At 41.2% G+C, this 19588-nt stretch overlaps 2 protein-coding genes across 10 annotated transcripts in view; one reads left to right on the forward strand and one right to left on the reverse strand.

Annotated features, from left to right (window-relative positions):
* Positions 1-29: 29 nt before the first annotated feature.
* Positions 30-17167, reverse strand: INTS12 (integrator complex subunit 12). Of its 5 annotated transcripts, none has more exons than XM_032109339.1 (8): positions 17051-17167; positions 10836-10999; positions 9188-9229; positions 8822-8968; positions 8122-8309; positions 4240-4399; positions 2807-2959; positions 30-983 (listed from the first exon to the last, which is right to left on the reverse strand). In XM_032109339.1, exons 2-8 carry the CDS (start codon positions 10989-10991, stop codon positions 405-407), a joined length of 1425 nt encoding a protein of 474 aa, XP_031965230.1. In that variant the 5' UTR covers positions 10992-10999; positions 17051-17167; the 3' UTR covers positions 30-404. The 5 variants fall into 5 exon arrangements, with proteins under 5 accessions (XP_031965230.1, XP_031965233.1, XP_031965232.1 ...); XM_032109342.1 differs by lacking the exon at positions 17051-17167 and adding an exon at positions 16287-16689; XM_032109341.1 differs by lacking the exon at positions 17051-17167 and adding an exon at positions 13560-16689.
* Positions 17168-17202: 35 nt separating this feature from the next.
* GSTCD (glutathione S-transferase C-terminal domain containing) overlaps positions 17203-19588 on the forward strand; it is a 54378-nt gene continuing 51992 nt past the window's right edge. Inside the window, exon 1 of one of the 5 annotated variants that reach the window (XM_032109330.1) lies at positions 17203-17236. The gene's annotated coding sequence lies outside the window, so the exon portion shown is untranslated. The other 4 variants (XM_032109329.1, XM_032109332.1, XM_032109331.1 and 1 more) reach the window with 4 other exon arrangements.

The following is a 19588-nucleotide window of genomic DNA, read 5'->3' on the forward strand; positions in this document are numbered from 1 at the left end:
ATATGGGGCGAAAGAAAAGTGGCAATGACTTCCCAGGTTAATAATCCTTTTATTATTAACATTTAAGAATGACAGTTTCAGCAAGTTCAATTTATTAAGTATCCACACAAATGTGTGGGTTTTAATATTAAAAAATACCCAGCTTTTACGATTTCAAGTTTCAGTGCTTTGAGCTACAAAACCAGGAGCACGTAATAATGAATTCCTCTAACATATTCAATTCACAGATTTGCAAAGGCAGAAGGAATACCAGAATTATTAAAATTTGACCTCCTGCATAGCATAGGGTTTGGGCTTCCCTGATTTAACCTGTTTCAGTCCAGTACCTGGCAGATTTTCTTTAAGAAAAACACCGACGCCACTGTCTCACGGAACATAACCAACAAAAACCGCAAGCAGCCAGCCTACTTCTTGAGTTTCTTTTGAGCAGCCTTCTTCTTGACCATTTGCAGCCTTTTCATGGCGTTGAGCTGGGACTCCTGCGAGGTGGGGCCCTTCAGGGACGCTGACTGGTTGCCGCTGTCGGCCGCGGCTTTGCCGGCGCTGCCCGCGCTGGTGCCCGCGGTGCCGCTGCCGCCGTTGCCGCCGCCCTGGCTGCTGGGGCTGGGGGCGGCGCTGCTGGGGCTGGGGAGCCCCGCCTTGCTCACGTTGTCGCTGCTCACCGAGCGGCTCAGCGTCGTCTTGCCCAGGGTCAGCGGCGGGGGAGGCTTCAGCTGCACGGGGTTCGCGCTGTTGTTGGCAGAAGCTATTTTGGACCCCAGTCCTGTTTTTGAAGTCGCCAGCCCTGACAAACCCACGGGTTTCTGGTTATTTGAAGAAGCTGCAGGTTTCCCGCTGGCACTCTGTGCTGTCGATCCCAGTTTGGCAGTTGATGGGTTGGCAGAGGAGGTTTTGGCTGCAAAAGCAGCCCATCCTGTAAGGCCACTCGTCGCTGAAGAGGAAACGCTTGTACTGGCAGAGTTCCCCGAAACTGCTGCTGAGGTCTAAAATAAATAAGCATTCTTATTATAGCAGCATCTATTTGTGTAACACATCACAGCAGGAATACACTGAGCCTCTGTTTCAGTTCTTTTCCCAGGAACATCCAGTGGACAGTATTTCATCACTGGTCACCACAGTTGAAAAGTACTAACAGGAACAGGAAAGGATGCCAAGTGCAGCCAACTTTTAATCCCCCCAGGCACATAGAACAAATAATACCTTTTCTCCCCTTTCTTCCGTACACTTAGCAGGCTACCACACAGCACTGTGATCCCTCCATAAACAATTAAAGCCCAAATTTGTGAGCTATATAAAAGGTGGTGGCTTGCCTTCCTTTTTATGTTTACTGTTGTTACCTGGTGCCACTTTTTAACAAGCTGACAGATGGTCAGACAAAAACCAGACACTGAGCAATTAAGTATTGTATTTATTACAGTCTTACTGTCAAAGTAGCAGTATCTAAACTGTTTCCTTTCTTCTTGGTTCTTAGCAGCCTGTACCATAGATAGAATTTAAAAAAATTTAAAAATCACTGGACATTTTTCCTGTTGCCTCTGCCCATTCAGGTACTGCAAAAGACAAACGTCCTGCAAACATGGGTTCCCTTGCCCGCAAAGCACTGTGCTATCCACACTGAGTTCCCACACCTTAAACCTTGTAATCCCCAGGCTTCAGGTGAGGATGATACGTTGAATTAAATCAGAGTTACACCAAATGGCAGAGTCAAAATGAAAACTAAATCTCTCTATTCAAGTAATACTCCTTTTACAGTATATCCAGACTACATCTAAACAGATCCGGACTAGTGTCTGAACAGTAAACATGATGGAAGAAATCAGGCCCCAGGTCTTACAACCTGTTTAGGCACATAAATAACTCTGCTGAGGTAAGAAAGTCAATCACTAGTGTAAGTGCTACAGCAATACCCATCCTATTATTCATGATGGTTTGTACCCAGGCAGAGCAATGGCAAACATAACTTTGAGCACATGAAAAATTGCTTTGATTTTGAGTTAAAGGTGTGTTTTCCTAAGAAAGGGTCATGCTTTATTAGACTACTCTGTTATTTATTACACTGCTTCTGGCTTACCACCTTTCACCAGCTTTTGACAATATTTTAACTTGGAGAAACAGACACATGAGGCAACACAGAATCATAGAAAAGAATCACAGAATGGTTTGGGTTGGAATGGACCTTAAAGATCATCTAGTTCCAACCCTCCTACTATGGGCATGCCACCCACTAGATCAGAATATATCTAAGAAGCTCCTGAATTAAATCTCACAGAGTCACCAACACTTTCCCTACTATAGAATCACAGAACTGTCTGGGCCACAAAAGACATTCAAGATCATCGAATCCAAGTGTAAACCCAGCACTGTAAAGGCCACTGTTACCATGAGGAGAAGCCTTCCAAGTGTCATAATACACATAAGTTACTTGACTAGAGAGAGCAAATAACACCTTTTATGCAACTCATAGAATCACAGAATGGTTCAGGTTGTGGAAAGGACTTTAAAGATCACCTAGCTCCCACCCCCCTGCCATGGGCAGGGACACCTTCCACTAGACCAGGCTGCTCAGAGACCCACCCAGCCTGGTCTTGAACACTTCCAGGGATGGGGCATCCACATGTGAAGTGAGGCTTTTTCCCCACTCTCAGTTTTCATGCACACCCACTATGCTGTGGTGCTACTCAGCCCACATGGTGTGGCAGACTATTTTCACTTATGGTTCTTGTGTGAAAAAATAGGTCTAATTGGAAAAAACCCTATTATCCATGCAGTGAAACAAACTTCCTCTGGTAAATTTAAACTACATTACCTTGACTTCTGTTCTCTTGAATGCCAGAAAAGCTGGTGGAGTCTCAGGTTTTAACTTGATTTCTGGTTTCTTGACCAACGGGTCCTTCAAAGCTGGTGCAACTGAAACCACTGCAGGAGCTGGTTTCTGAGGTGGTTTTTGTGTCTTCTGAGCCTGTGTAAGTGGTAGGGAAAAACCACCCCAAATTAGTTACAGATGACATAACATGGACTGTTTTGACTGTTAACAAAAAGCATGACCATTTTAAGATTGCAATCTAGCCTTTACAGTTTCAGGTTTAATGGTCCCTGAGAAATGAGGCAACAGGGGATGTGAAGATAGTGCTGGGTATGGTACTGGGGACAGGGTCCAGCCAAAAAAGCATCCTGAATAGAGCTTGCTATTTCAGCATGGAAAGAGTGGCAGTGTTGACACTTGGGAGAACAGGAAAGCACTGGGCCTTTACAGGCATAAGACAGGTGAACTTGCAGAAGACAAGGACCTAGCCCAGCAGTACTGGGATGTAGGCTGCAAGAGCCTGCTAAGAAGTGGCAGGCAAAATGGCAGAATCCATGCCAAAACAAAAAAAGGAAAGGTCATACTGAAGGCAACTGCTTGATGGCTAAAGTGGCTACCCTGTGCAGGAACTGACCTCAAGCAAACACACCTCTGAGTTCAAAGGCCTGATGATCATCAGAATAATCATGTATTTCAGTCAATGTTGGTACATCGTAGGCCAGGATCTTACTTTGCCTTCTTTTCTTGTTTCTTAGTAGAGCCATTTCAACAGATAACACTTGCTAAGTTACCACACAACAGTTTCAAAACACATTTTCTTCTGTATAAAAGGGAGTGATTTTAAAACACCAGAACTTAAGTCACTAATGTTGCATGCACCCAAAGGTGCTGTGTTTCTTTCTCATAATGAGATGAGTCGATTCTGGTTAGATCCTGTTCAGTCATGCAGATAAATCAAAATAAAGGCTTTTTGCTTTTTTTTTTAAAATTTAAACTGGAATGTGCTACCCTCAGCTTATTTTTGACACTAAGAACATTTAAAACTGGATTGAAATTTGCAGTCTTGTCCTACAGAGAAAGAACCATTCATACCTAAAGCTGAGAAGAGAACTAAAACTGCAGGGCTATTACTAAAAGCTGAGTATCACCTGAAATAAGAAAAGTTTTACCTACTGCTTGCCAAGTAGGAAATAATCCTATTTCACTCTTCTTCACTCACCTTGTGATTTTTAAAAAGCTTTAAGAAGCACATTACAGAATACTCTTTTGAGATGCTACATTAAAAACCACAGCTGCAGCAAGGGAAGTGCTGCCGAGAAAAATGGTTCTCTGACATGCTTCCTAAGCCTTGTCTAACCTGGGAAATACTCTCACACAGTAGAAACAGCCTGCCATATTGGAATAGTGCTCACACGAGACAAAAAACTGACTCCTACCATTCTCTTCATCTGCCTGGTACAGCGGGCACAATACCAGACAAGTCGAGGATCATTCACTTCCTTGTCTGTCACCTGAGGTTTATGGCAATCCTGGTGGTAGAGATTATGGCACTCCTGACACTCCACTAGCTGATTCACAAAAGTAACTGTCATTTGCCTGCAGAGCAAATAGTTAAGAACAGATTATGGGAGAAAGCACTTAGAGGATTATCCAATTGTTGAAAATTTTGCAAGGCTTAAGATAAAAAAATAAAAATATTTTTGCTTTCACATATATTTTCTACCTGTGGCAAGTTAAATGTATTCCTTTTCTTCCTGTATCAGTTCATCCTAACTAATATTTTAGAAATTTGGTATTTTTTAAAGGTAATTTATTTTAAGAAATTTGAAGACTTCCATTCTATTAAACATGTGTATATGACAGTCTTGATTTCCCTGTTTGATTTTTAGATTAGAAATGTAAGTCTTGCCCACTTTGGTTCACCTGGGCATTTTATGGATACATCGCAGTATGCCAATTTTGACTTCCTCATTATATTAGCATATGAAGGCCTAGTCTCCATTTGGGTAATTTTGTTGTCAGCTGCAGAGCAATACAGTTCAAGAACAAATAATTTCTCAATGACAAGCCCGTAGGAGTGCTTTCTGCTGCAGGATTTAAAAGCATCATCACCCAAGCTCTACGCTACTTTGGAGATGTTTTATTAGCCATCCCTTTGGTCCCTACCACACATAAACAGACACGTGGAATTCGAGATAATACCAGAATCACGGAGAGATGGAATAGAAAGGATTAATTGTGCAGTCCTGCCTTGAAGCAAATATGCAAGCTGGTGATGAGGGCTTCATTCTGCGTGGGCCTTGCTGAAAGTAATCATGCTGTATAAATGACACATTAGTGATATATACATGGCTGGGAGCCTGCCTGTGAATTACCCAAATACCATTTTCCTAACGATTCCTTCTTTCAGATGACAAATCAAGCTATTTAATTGCTAAGCTGCTTTTGCTCATATCCCCGAGGAGCAGGTACCCAGGTAACCATGGAAACTCTATTTGTAGATACATGGGGAAAGGTAATCCCTCATTTCTTTATATAACAGAAAAACAAAGTCTGAAGGTATTGTCCATATAAGTACCAGAACATTTTCGAAGAAAGAAAACAGGCTACTTAAAAACAGAGGGAGAAACCTTTCTGAAATTCTAGGGTCCATTATTTTACATGCAGGATATTTAAAAGACTTTTTGTTTGGTTTTTATTCCTAAATAAGCTGGATCAGAACAAATGGTCTCACAGAGGGAGACTCAGCCTATTTTAAAATTACAAAAACCAATTCCAGACTGATTAAAAACCCATGAACTCTTCACGCTCAGAAACAAGTTAAACTACTTACTTCTAAATTATAAGATAACTAAGAAACAAACCTAATGATTTTTTACCTTCAAAAAGCAAACAAACAAACAAGAATTCATGGAAAATTAGGTTGTTATTTCCAAATCAGCTTTTTAAAAATATTTTTTAGGAGGAAAACTTCACTATCATCTACAAACTGCATGTAGTATTTCCTCTTTGTACAACTGAGGAGCCAGTGAGGAGTCACCATAACAGGTGAGTTGTCCTGTTTTTCCAAGGCCTACAGGTAGTGGAGAGGAAGAAGTTATTTTAATACTCCCTCCCTCCTTATGCTTTAGCATAAAAGAACAACTAACTTGATATAAAAGAACAAGAAGAGAAACACCACAGGCATCAACATTAATTACTCCTAATCACTATGAAAATACATTTGACACTTGGCAAATCTTGAAACATTTCATGCCTCTGCTTTAGTTTTTACATCTATAAAAAGGAATAGTTAATATTCAAATGCACTTTTTTGCATTTGTGAACCCACAGCTGGGTTCTTGCTAGCTTGTCTTCTTAAGCAATATAAACATAAACTCTTGCTATGAACTCCACCTACTCTGCAATTTGACATGTTTTCATTCCCAACTGGTTGAATAATTGATTGAGTTACTAAAAGATGTAATTTTAAAAATGTACAGGGATGTTATTATTTTGGCTCAAGATGATTACCCCAAAAAAGGCGCACATTTTGAAAGCAAGCAATAAATAGCGGAATACTGTCTAACCAATGTGCTGAATTCAGAACTTTAAAGCACAAGTCCTCTGAAAAACATCCAGTCCAGCATGAGCTGGAGATGGGGAACCATGTGACACCAGTTTCAGCAGGTTCCACGTAAAATGAAAACAATCCTGAGTGTTGGGGTGACTGTTGCCACTCTCTCTCTAATGAGTTGTTTCTTCCCCAGTGGTGCTTCTACCTCTGTCTGGCATCAGAGATATTTTACTTAGCCAGGGTAGATACATCTTTTGCAAGAACACTCCAGTTGGTGACCATGAACAGATAGAAGCCATGCCTTCAGCAATCAGGTGAAACAGCTAATGGAACCATGTATCTGGCCCGTCTTGGCTACACTGGGCACAGGAGTTGCATTTCCTTTCTTTAGTTTCTTTACTTTGCAGGCGTTTCTCATGATGCCTGTGTTTTTCTTTTCCAGGGAAGACAGAGAATTAATCATCCACAGCAGGTCAAGACTGTCTAAGCAAAACTTCATTATCCCCTCCTGCCAAATAAGGCAATACCTTACTATTTTTAGTAGCATTTTAACATATCACTGAATGGGGCTTTGCCTCTTTTAGGAGACAGCAAAAATGGAATTTGCAGGAAAAACTATAAAGTTCAGGTATTTATATACTTCTTCCTCTTTCAATGTCTATTATAAGAAACTAAATATTTGAGCTAATACATGGGAATAACGTGAAATCCCATCAGTCCCCAACTGGTCACCAGTATAATCAGCTGTAACTACAGAAATTTATCCTCCATGCACTGGCAACACCTCCCTATCTGCACAACAGGAATGACCATGGAAATGATGGAAGAACAGAGTTATAAAGCACCGTTTCCCAACAGACTCAAGCTGAGCTAAAATACATACTGCAGCTAAAAGGCCTGCCCTACCTTCTTCTCTGCCCTGGCTCTACAGTCCTGCGTCCACAGATGTGCCAGCATAAGCATTTACTCTTACTGAGCTGACTGAAACCCAAACCTACTGAAAAACCCACAAGGAGAGCTGATCCAGGGGCTGATTCAGCTGATCACAAACTGTAGTGGCAATACATGCCCCTAAATAGTCCAGGGAAGGAGGTACAATTGCGAGAGCCAAACTGTTCCTTTTGGCAGCAGTGGGGGCCTAACAAGGATATAAATTATCTGTGAAACCAAATCCTGATGTGAGTGATTTGATCCTAGGGTAGTTATTCAAAAGTATTTTATACATCTGTTAGCACTAAATGTACTGCTAGTACCATGTTACTGAAATCCAGTTTTAGAGCCCTTACTGAAATGTAAAAACCTGTCTTCACTGCAAGAGCTATTTACTGAAAAAACATGGCTATGTGTAAACTAATGTCAAATGATTAGGAAAAGAAGAGCAACACATACAGATCTCATACTAATGCCACTTAAAAGTGCTTTCAGGTGAGAACTGATTTTTTAAAAATGCTTATCACTAACCATTAGTATTTTAACTTGTTTTCCAATAATTAAAAACTGGTATGTGGCATGATAGGTTTTGCATCATATCTAGTGTTATTTTTCACTTGCCCTTTCCTGCAGAAGAAAAGCTGGTTCACGCTCTAAAGGTTCCAGTTTCAAGAAACCATTCCTATTCATGAAGGAGGCTTCAATCTATTATCAGTTTTGGATATGTGCTTAAGTGATTTCTGGAGTAAAAACTACGAGAAACATTAACTCAGGTGGTACACAATTAAAAAAGTTAACTACACCTAGCTGCAATGAAGCAATGTTGACTTACCTGCAAACAACACAGGCTAATCCCATCTCCATAGCAAAGTCATCAGCACTGGTTTCCTCAAAGCTAGATAAATCAGGCATGGATAAATCCTTGCTCGTCTGAACTGTAATAGGAGAGGAACGAGCTTCTTGCTTCTCTACCCTGGGCTTCTTTGGTGCATCAGCTCCTTCAGCAGGATCCCCTTTTGTCTATTAAACACACGCACACAAAGAATGTGAAAATGCAAAAAGCTAACAAGTTATTAATGAGTTAAAATGGAACAGTTAGATTAGCAGTAAAAGAAGGGGTACTTTACACAGCATATTTTCTTTAATTACATATTTTCTTCAAAATATTTATGAACTAGAAGCTCAAGTCCACTTTTTGTACTTCGCCTCAAAATCCTTGAAAAAGCTTTAGGAATACCACATTTCAGCTTACCACATTTTCGTAATCTCTTATGAGATAATCTCTTATGATTCAAAACACTGAATGGTTTGGAAGGAACCCCTTAAGTCCAACCTCCCCACAATGAGCAGGGAAAACAATCACAGAAAAATTACAGGAAGACATTTGTTAGATTGCCTAAAGGGCAACATGACTGGCTAATGTAGCTCACAGGCTAGGCACCACGAGATGAGCTAAAAAGGGGAGCTTTTGTCTAAAACATCTTTTAAGTTTACTAACCAAGTTACTTCATTAGAGAACAAAAATTACTTACTTTATCTGCAGATCTCTTTTCTGTTTCTTTTTTCACCTTTTCTGATGTAGTGGGCTTGCCATTGTTGTTGCCAGAAGGCAAACTGGATGAAGCTTTAGGCTCTTGCTTAATGGGTTTGGTAACAGATACTTTTGGTTGCTCTACTTCCTAAAAACAGAAACAAAAATTGAAGCCAAACTCTGCAATTGAGTTCCTACCTAATTTGCAATTAGTGAGATAACAGGACAGGCAAACAATATGCCATACAACACGGATCATCTACATACACACTTTTTAAAAAAGCATTTCTTAAAATATTTTCACATCACATCAACAAATTAGTGTTTAAGTTGCAGACAATTAGTAAAATCTCCCCTTACCACTCACCTTTCTAAGGAAAAGGTGCTCCTTTTCCAAAGACAGATCCTCCTTGGAACATTAATTAAAAAGGAGACATTTCTGCTTTTAAAACTCATGGAGAGAATGAACACGAATTTTCAGATAGTTCTGAGGACAAAATTCAATGTAAGCTAAAAACATAAGCTGACATCTGATGAAACCAGACATCGATACTTCATTCCTTCATAGAGAGAAATATTGACCTCCTTTTGATCTCAGTCCATATTCATCTATCAGATTAATAAATTTAGATCTCAACAGAAATCAATGCTTCTCATTAATGACACATTAGTGTCAGCAATGGAAAATATCCAAGAGAGTCTGTAAATGAGTGAGCAATCACACTGATGGGCATGAGCAAGGTACCCCCTCCCAGCTGGTAAGACGGGAGTACTTCTCTGCTGTATACTGGGACAGATCCTAAGGCCTGAGCTTCAGCCCTCCAAAGGTTGTTGATTTGACTGTAGTAATCCTGTGCTCCCTACTCTGTTCTTGGATTTCATGGTCAACCACAAATTAACCCTGCAGCCTGCAAATGCAAGGAAATGAATGATTGTATTTTTTTTTTTTCATTTCTGACCTTTGCAGTCCTGCTGATATTGGAGATATACTGACGAGAGGAGAATGAAAGATTTCTCCCTCTGGCCTGAGCCTCAGTTTCACCTGAGGGCAGGTGACTGACTGCCAGCCAAGCTGTTACTAGAACTGGCTTCCCAAACCTCTTTGCACTGTTATTCTGCTTCCTGCTTCCCCTTTAAACCACACATCGCTTCTTTGAGCTCTGACACAAGAGGGCACCTGGGAGTTTTGAAACCTGTGTTAGGTTTCAGGGAGTTAACAAGATGAACAGAAAGGAGTTAGACCACACAGTAAAGCAGGATGTATGCTGAGCAGTACTAGTGCCTTTTCGTTATTTGGAATGACGTAGAAACGAAATATTACAAATGTGTCAGCACACAGACCATCATTAGAACACAGCAGGCTGACTTATGGGCATCCTAGGGGAGAACAAGACCTCGTTATCCATATGGCAGTACACAGCAGCATGAGGATGTCCCCACTTGGCTATTTCCATACACTCATCTCAGATTCAAATATTCTCTCTAGCAGGTGTTCAGTGATTTTCAGTAGATGAAAAATAATGTTTGTCCATTGGATAACAGTGGTTTCATCCTGCAAATAATTTATGCTTTGAACCATTTGGTGTTTTTCTCATATGACTTCATCAACAGAATTTCATGGAAAGAGCTTTATAGGTAATTAGCTTATTTTGTTTCTTATTTACCTGTAGCAAAGCTAATCTATATTTTAAAGACCTTTTAGCTCTGAAACGTAGCTGCAGAAATCTGTACGTTTGGGTGCACCTTACACAGCATGTCTGACACAACGCTGAATCTCTCTTTTGAGTCTGCGTGTATCAACAAGGTAAAGAGATTTTTTTCCCATTAACTTCCATTAATTGAATGGATTACGTTGTATGAAAAGGGGAATGATGAATATGAACACTTCATAATTACTTTTTCTTTTCCCTCAACTTTTGATTCTCTTTAAACTTTTCAGCTATGAAAGGGGAAGCAGGAATAGCAGGACCTTTATTAAGGCACACAAAAAGGACCCAGCTCTCCAACACCAGTACCTTCTGAGAGGGACGATAGCTTGAGTCAGTTCCTCTGGCCAACGACTCATCAAGAAGTGCTTTCAGCTTTTCAGCAGAATCCTTACTCTTTGAGTGCAAAAAACCCAGGGCTTTCAGAAAAATGGGATCCAGCTCCAAGTTCACTGTAGCAGCCATAGTTGAGTCTTCAACGTGGGTTAAAAGAAAAGAAAAACAATTCATATGGAGCATAATTCAAACAGCATGTGGCTAATAGAAGATTTCTTTTCTTTTTAAAATGAAATTATATTATACCACAGCAAGGATTATATGTGAATCAATTATCATTAGAAGATGACTGTGAACTTCAGTGCTGCAGAACTTTGAATATCACTGGACATCTGAAATGTCAAATTCATACTTTGGCATATATGATATTCAGAAACTAAACTCATCATACTTATGTAAATGAAAAAAAAAGTCATATTCTTGGTATTTTATACATAAAATATATTGAAAAGTATGCAAAATAAATATTAACTTCAAGAAAAGCCATTACCACTCTTTTCCTTAACACTTTTTGCACATACAGTGATTGCTAAGTCATTGCTCAATTAAGAGTAACTAGGAAAAATCTGCCTGTAGAAAAATTAACACTTGAAACTTCTGAAAAGAACAGCTCATTGTAGCATAAAAGGTAAAAACAGCTAGTGTGTTATTTTATATACATAAAATACCCAAAAAATACATTTTTAAATTTAGCTGAAGCAGTAAAAAAATTTGTAACTCAGATTGTGACTTATCCACATCCTCATGACACAGTCTAAGTTTAATGTCAGATAATGAGTATCCAGAGCTGCGAGATGCCACAGTGTCCATGTAAATGGAGGAAAAGGTTATGATGACTTTAAAAAAATGTTTGCCCCATAGCAATAAATTCCTGCAGTCCGGAGCATTCTGTGTTTCCTTAAAAAAATTCTAAGGAACTGCATTTACATCAGAAATTGTACCTACAAAGATAGATAGCTAACTTAAATCAGTAAATAACAAGTAATAATTAAAGAAATAACATGGGAAGTTTCCTGATCTTTTCCAAAAATGTATGAGAAGCGTTATTGTTAATAATCCCTTTAAATCTCATTTAAAACACATCAGGATGTTTGTGGGTTTGGGGTATTTTCTACAACAATCTAGAAGACATTCCTGAAAAGCCTTTCATCAGTTCTGCTCCAAAGCACTGCCTGGACAGCTTTTTCAGCTGAAGCTTCCAAGGTTTTGTCTGATGAATTCCTTTTGATATCCACGGCAGTGAACTTTTACCTCTCTGGCCAAAACACCAGCAGTGGCAGGCTGCTCCCTCAACACATGCCTAGAAGTCCCCAGGAACCTTTATCTCCTGCTGAGCTTTCACGAGACACCAGAGAATCGCTTGACTGAGATCATCAAGGAGTTCAACATACAGAACTTCATAGGGATTTTATCAATGGACCCAGCAGAGAGTTAAGAAACCTCTTCAAGAGCCTCTCCTCTCTTCCTTAATCTTTGCTACTTGACAAATCATTTTCTGGTGGGCACAGAACTTCTGCTAGGAAGTGCTACACACCAGCTACTCTGTATCACTGATCAAGCACAGACTGCAGCGCAAGCCCCATCCAGGCAACTCGGTCTCTCTCTGATGATTACAAAAAGTGAATTCACAGAGCACAGAAAGCACGTACCCTCTTTTTTTTATGCATCTACCTCTGATATATGTTCAGGCTGCTCTTGAGATCTGTGGGTAGGTTATGTCCCACATTTCTTTGTTCTGTGAACATGCCTTCCAAGAGTCAGTACCCCATACTCTTAAACTAGGACTCTGCTAAACCCTCTGTTGAATGAAAATGGTAGAATTGAAACACTAATTCCAGAAATTTCGCAGAACTCCCTGTTAAAAAAAAAAAATCCTTTAAGTTCTTCTCTGAGGGAGAGAGGAATTCTACTAGGAATATATACTTGTGTACATGAGAAACAGGCAGCCTCAACAGCCATTCTCTAATATTTAGAGAACAAGTGTAAATGTAATTCAATTTTCATCTCTCTGAAGGTAACACTCCCCAGATTTGTTTCTACCTCTAGCTTTTTAAAGACATATATTGAAAGGAACTGTTAAAACCCACATTTCAAAAGGATCCTCCATATTTACTCTTTTATTTGCAATGCAATTGCAGCAATTCTTTCTCTGTTCTTGAGGGTAACTATAATGTCACAGGCTACTATAGTTACAACTAACATATCACAAGAAATTTCTCACTAGAAGAGAGGAAGCTGGGCTTAGTAAACAGTTCAAGTATAGGCACATATTTTCAAATTAAAAATAATCTATTTGCGACTTGCGGAAGAGAAGTATATTCAATGGAAAGATGAACACATCAATAACTGTCCTAAAAATAGCATCATCTGAAAAAGCAAATTGATAATTATGCTCTCTTTATGGGACCATAATAACACAGCTGTCAAACAGGCTAATACCAATAACTGTCCTGATCCAAAAGGCAAATTATTGCTTCTGGTAGTGGCCCTTCCCAGATGTTTACAGATCAAACAGTTTTTAAGTATCAAACAGTGGTTTGACACTTCTAAACCTAAGATCCAATTTCATTCATTCATGTTTTCATTCACAAACTCCTCCTCTGGCAGTCAAGTCAGCACACAACAATGTGATAGCCTTGAGACAAGGACAGCAGAGCGTTTTAATGATGATGCCACAGGCTATTCTGCAAGACAGACCTTGACTTTCTTCTTGAAGTGGAATCTTTGTACAGGAAATAATTTAAATGCTGTTTAGGAAAAGAGTGAGCATGACACTCTCCCCTTTCTGTAGCAGTTTGATAATGCAGCTGTGAGATCAGAGGGCTGTGTTAAAACCCTTGAACCCTGAGCAGAACTGGTTTTGCACAAAGCAAGCACACCCTCTTGCAACCCAGCATTCACCCATCAGCCTAAACCCAAAAGCACCTTCCTCAATTTAGTTCTCTGTTACCTCCCAAGGTGGACTATCCTAAGTGGTTTAAATCCCTGGGGAAACATGGATGTTAATCAGGGGGTTGTTATTCTTAAAACGTCCTAGAAGTCTTGGATTCTTTCACTTCTTGAGTATACTATTGTCTTCTGCCAAATACAATCAACCTTAACTGTGCTCTCTACAGAATACGTGGTCTTCCAATTTAAGACTTATCAGATTTATAGGGTGTAGGAGCCCTCTTCTTTTTTTCATTCATTTGCCATCTACTATTTCACATGCCTGCCCATGTATTATCTTATTCATCATAACTTGCAGCTAAGTGGATCTACTTCCATTACATTTCCATATATCGTCATATTTTCATCCACCTGCTTCTGAACTCCTATTCCTATTATTTTCTGAGGCATGTGTACTACTAAAGATATTTTTCAAAGGAAATATAGCTATATTTACACTGCAATACTATTATCAAACCCATTCTTTTATAGACTCATTAATATTTTTACTTTTTACTGCCACTAATGATTGAAAGGCCTTTCACTGACATTTCCTTTTCAGCTACCTTCAAGATCTGTAACAGTTGCCTTAAAACCCAGTCACATGAACCAATAGCTTATAATTCCTTCCAGCACACTCACTGCACTGTTTTTCACTTACCACCATAAAACCAATTCACTTTTCCCCTGTCCCTTTGGATCCTTCTGTTCCTCAGAATCTACCCTCTTCCAGACTATATCTATTAACAGTGACAGTGGCAGATTTTGCTTATTTGCCAATAATGCCTCTTCCAGGTCACTTTCAGATCTAATGAAAGTCTTAAAAAAGTAGATCAAGGAAAATCTTAAAAGCAGGAAAAAATGAACTTCAATTTTCAGTTTTTGCTTTAGTATCTTAATCAGCATTTGATTTATGACAGCATAAGTTCTCTGTTACTTTCCACAAGGGACATTTCAAAACTCACATACTTCAGTAGTCTGGATAACTGTATTAATCAGAACAATTGTATCAATCAGTTCTAATTTCTTTGCCATCTTCTACAAAGAATCTTCTAAGACACATGTAAGATCTCCTGCTATGGAGTTACTAGTACTGGCATCCTTAATTTTACATTCTATTCTACAACATATTTTATAATGTACTTTTAAATTAGTATTCCAATCAGTATCACTGTAATCAGTTTATCCAAAAATTTTAAGATTACACTACTGTCCTGTATTCGCTGTCTTCTCCACAGAAACAGTGAATTATCTGAGTCACAGAATGATTTCTTGTGGAAGGGACCCCACAGAGCCATCCTGTGCAACCTCCTATTGAATGCAAAGTCAACAGTGAATTCAGACCAGCTTGCCCAGGACTTTTCCAGTTGGATCCTGAAAATCTCCAAAGACAGGAATGCAAAAATCCTTCTGGGCAACCTGTCCCAATGCCTCACTGTCCTCATTTCCTTGCTTTGAAATGGAGGTTCTAGCTTGTGGTGTCTTTCATTCTCCCACTGGGCATCTGAGTATGAAGACTGGCTCTATCTTTCCAATAATATCCTCAGGTAAATTAAAGATTCCATTATATCCCCCTAAGCCCTCTGCAGATGGTATCCAACACTCCATCTTCAGATCTAGCTATTTTGTCACAGAGGACAAGCCAATTGATCAGGCATGATTTATCCTTGGTAGACCTGGCTTTTCCCAGTCTCCATCTGTTCCTTCTTATGCTACAAACGGCTTCCTCCATGATACTTCCATAGAAGGAAGGAATGAGGCTGACCAGTCTGTAGCTCTTGCTTGTCCTTCTTGCCCTTTTTGAAGATTGCCTTTCTCCAATCTTTGGGATCTCCCCTGCTCTCACGGCCTTTAAAAGATGACAGAAAGCAGCTTTGTGAAGACCCTGTAAGCTGCTGGCACCCTTGAATGCAGTCCACCTGGGCCCATGGACTTATCAGGGAAGCAATCCTGCTACAATCCTCTTCCACAGCTTGTAGTTCCCTCTCTCCTTGAACTCTGCCTTGTGGCAAAAGGCCTTGGAGACCTTACAGATCAAGTCCGTGGCAAGGAAGACATCAACTGTTTGACCCTCATCTGTGTCTGCTGTCACTGACACACTTGTTCCACTCAGTGGCAGCGCCGTATTTTCCTTGTGACTCCTTTTCCTGATAAATGGCATGATTCTTGTGGGTGCCTTTCAACTCAGGACATTCTGTGATAACTGTACCTGCAGAACTGAGATTTGCTAAGCCCTGCTACCTCTGAGCTTCAATATTCTGCAGAAAATGGACCTGAAGATGCTGTTTCAACACGTCACTGCTCATTGGTCCAAGCCACTGGTAAATTGTGTACACCTCCACTACTGCTTTCACCTTTCCCTTATTCAATATCTACTGAAACTTATCAAGTGTACAAATTCCTGGGTATCATCCTCCTGCTAATTTCTCAGGGAGAGAAGCAAACTTTAGTTAAACCCGAATTTCCGAAATCGTTACACCAAAGCAACGACATGACCTTCTGCAACCTATTTGCTGCAAACTTCTCCCTGGGATTTCTTTCCAAGAACGAAGGACAGGCCTCTCATCTGAAAGCAACCCTTTAAAATGCTTAAAATAATAAAACACCACCCCCTACACCATTACTGCCCCGCACGGACTTCCCCAGGGCCGCGGCTCGGGCGTGCCCGTGTGCCCAGGAGGGCCCGTCCCTTGGCACCATCGTGTCCCACAGGGACAGCGCGGCCGCCGCTCCGCCCGGGCCCTGCCGGCATCGCAGGAGACCCAAAGCTCGAGGCGGGGTCCGAGGGTAAGAGCCGCCAAGTGTGCCTGAGGGCTCCCCTCTTCCTCCCTCCTGCCAAACACCCTATTACTCCCACCCACACTTACTGTCCTTTTCCAAGCCCTTTTTTCTCGTCCCAAACCCCCTCTTCCTCCCTCCTCTCAAACTCATTTTTTCTCTTCCCCAGACCCCTCTCCCCCTTCCCAATCTCCGCCTTCCAAACCCCCTTTGCCTCCTCCTATATCCCTCTTCTTCCCCTCCTCCCAAACCCCTCTTCCCCTCCCAACCCCCCAATTCCCTCTTCCTGTTACCAAACCCCCTCTTCCCTCTCTCAACTCCCCTCTTCCTCCCTCCTCCCAAACTCCTTTTTCCTCCTCCCAATCGCCCTCTCCCTTCCCTCTTCCAACCCCAAATCCCCTCTTCCCTCTCCAAAACCCCAAATCTCCTCCTCCCGAGCCTCCCTCTTCCAGGCCCCGCAGAGCCGCCCGCTGCTGTCTCACCGGAGACGAGAACGGGGAGAAGGGGGAGGCGGAGGCGGGCGCACCGGCGGGTCCGCCACCACCGCAGTCCCCCCGCGCCGCGCGAGCCGCGGGCGGCAGTTCCGGGCGGTGCGTGCGGGCCGGGGCGGGGCCCGGCGGGGCGCGCGCAGGAAGGGGCGGAGCCGGGGCGGAAGCGGCCGGGCCGGGGTAAGGAAAAGGAGCGGGATAAAGGGAAGCTGGCGGCGGTGGAGCTCCGGTGCTGCTTTGGCAGCGCTGCCGGGGCGCCGGGAGGAGCTGGGAGCAGAGGCTTTGGGGAGCGGGTCTGGGAGGGAGTTCTGACTCGACGGGGTCACTCTCTGTAGTAGCCGAACTCAGGTGTGTGCTGCTGTCCTGAGTCCCGGGTCTGGCCCCCGTGTCCCGGGTCTGGCCCCCGTGTCCCGGGTCTGGCCCTCGTATCCCGCGTCTGGCCCTCATGGCCCGCCCGCGTCTGGCCCTCCAGAGCCATCCACAATTTCCACTTTATTTGTGGCTTCGCCTGAAACTCGGGTCCGAAGCTCTTGTGTGCTTCCCGCAGGGCTCCCTGAGGGTGTAGGGGTGGCCCTGAACTCATCCAGCAAATGGATTGCCTGGATAGAAATGTAACTCCAGCCTCTCAAGTTATGTGCCTTAAAGCACAAATATTACTTTGCACTACGTTAAATATTTGCTACGTTTTTAAATGGCATTGTATTAAACATTTTTCTAATGTTAACGCGTCTGCTTAACAGAAGTTCTGTTTTACCGTGTAGTAATCAACAAATGAATGAGATCTTTTTCAGGGACTAAAAGGAAGAGGATGTTTATGTACTTATTTATTTGTCTTTAATTTTTATGGGAAACACTTGTTTTTAAAGCAGCGATTTTCTTTATTACGTTGTTAACAGGGCAGCTGAATGAAACTAATTTAACTGTTGTTTAGTGCACGCTGAAAGAAAAGAGAAAATGGTAAAAACAGCACAGCTAATGAAAGTTAGGCTTACGTAATGTTTATGATTTTTAAGTAGGTGTCTTTTATCCCAAAGATAGGCAACAGTATTTGTCTTTGTCTTTTAAGTTACGGTACAAATCCTGCATTGATCGTTGCTTCTCATTTTCCCTCTTTCAAACAGTGGCTACCATAAGTATGGCCAATAGAATAAAAATCTGTCTCTTCCCACAGAATTTACAGTCTAATTGGAGAAAAAAGTGCTGCGAATAAGTACTGTGAGCAAATGGTGCAATGTCTTACTAGGTTTGGTTAGTTCTGTATTGCACCTTTCATTTTATTGTGTATGTTACGGTCTGCTTTTGCCTTAGTAAGCTGCCAAGGGGTTAATAAACACATTTAATGGGTGGGTAGTAGTTATGTGAAAATACTGAAGTGAGAGTGGGCAACCTGGTAGGCTGTTAAGTCTTTGAATTGAAAATCTGTGCATAAATCCACAAGGAATATAGACTCTGCAGAGCCAAAGCAGTGCAAAAAAGTGCCTGTCGTGGAAACAAAAAATGTAAGAAGCGACTTTATAATGTCAGTGCTTAGAGACAAGATGTTGGGAGGAATTCTCTGAAGTAAATGTGGGAGAGGGGTGGGGTGTGGCAGTGTAAGGGTGTACAGCTCAGTTGAGTGATGATTTAAAAAGGCCTTATCTTCTCACAGGAAACAATGAGGAAACACAGGTAAAGTCACTTGTAGACAGAACTCCTGGATGGATTAATTTAGTTTCTCTTCTTTGAGAGACTTGAGAATACAGTTAGCCTGATTGTAGTTTTCATTGTCATAAACTGACCTTAAAAAAACCCCAAAATCTCACAACCAACCAAGCAGCAAAGCCCTTAAGGAAAAATGTCCAATTTTTTGGCTTGGTCTAGGACAGACTTCCAGTGTGACACTAAACAAAAATTTCTCTTTCTGCTTTTGCTTTTTCACATGTGTAAAAGGAACGCAGGAAACTTCCACCTTGCAAGGCTCTTTGAGAGGAAAGTCTGTGAGATGTTCAGTTACTGGTGTAGTGGAGGGACATAGAAATTTTTGCAATAACTTAAAATTAAAATAAATCCAGACTGAATGCTTTGATGGTCTAATGACCCATATAACAAGTTGCAGTCATTACAGAAGCCCATTCTGTTAAAATTACTTCTAAGAAGTTTTTAAAAATAACTTGTAAGAACAGGTGATTAAAAGTTGTAAACTAGAGAATAATGTACTTTGGAAATAGAAACCTCATCAGAATTTATGAAAATATTTAGGAGGCTCGTACAGCATGATAATGATCAAAATAGCTGATCGTGTCCGGGAAGGTCAACCAGAAGAAAAAATTCAGTGGTGAAATGATTGTTAAGGTCAATGTGTATGTCTGAGTGGCCAGGAGAAGATGGACATGTGAGTTCTTTGAGTTCCCGTGGAAAACAAAAATAATAACCCGAATGCATATAAGGGTACTGTTTAACGTTGGAAGAGGTACTGTAGCCGAGAACAGGAGTTCAAATGCTAGTAACTATGGATGTGACCATGGTAAGAGTAGCTCTTCTTGATTTACCTCT

This window comes from Corvus moneduloides, chromosome 5, assembly GCF_009650955.1.
Source record: "Corvus moneduloides isolate bCorMon1 chromosome 5, bCorMon1.pri, whole genome shotgun sequence".
Classification (NCBI taxonomy): Eukaryota; Metazoa; Chordata; class Aves; order Passeriformes; family Corvidae; genus Corvus; species Corvus moneduloides.

What these genes read in the sequence shown, in the direction of transcription:
- INTS12 (XM_032109337.1), bottom strand. Translation starts at nt 11,045, where the DNA reads ATGCTCCATATGAATTGTTTTTCTTTTCTTTTAACCCACGTTGAAGAC. An exon ending in GCTATCGTCCCTCTCAGAAG is followed by an intron (nt 9,230 to 10,835) that starts GTACTGGTGTTG and finishes TAATGTTCCAAG; the next exon opens with GAGGATCTGTCTTTGGAAAA. An exon ending in AGCACCTTTTCCTTAGAAAG is followed by an intron (nt 8,969 to 9,187) that starts GTGAGTGGTAAG and finishes TTCTGTTTTTAG; the next exon opens with GAAGTAGAGCAACCAAAAGT.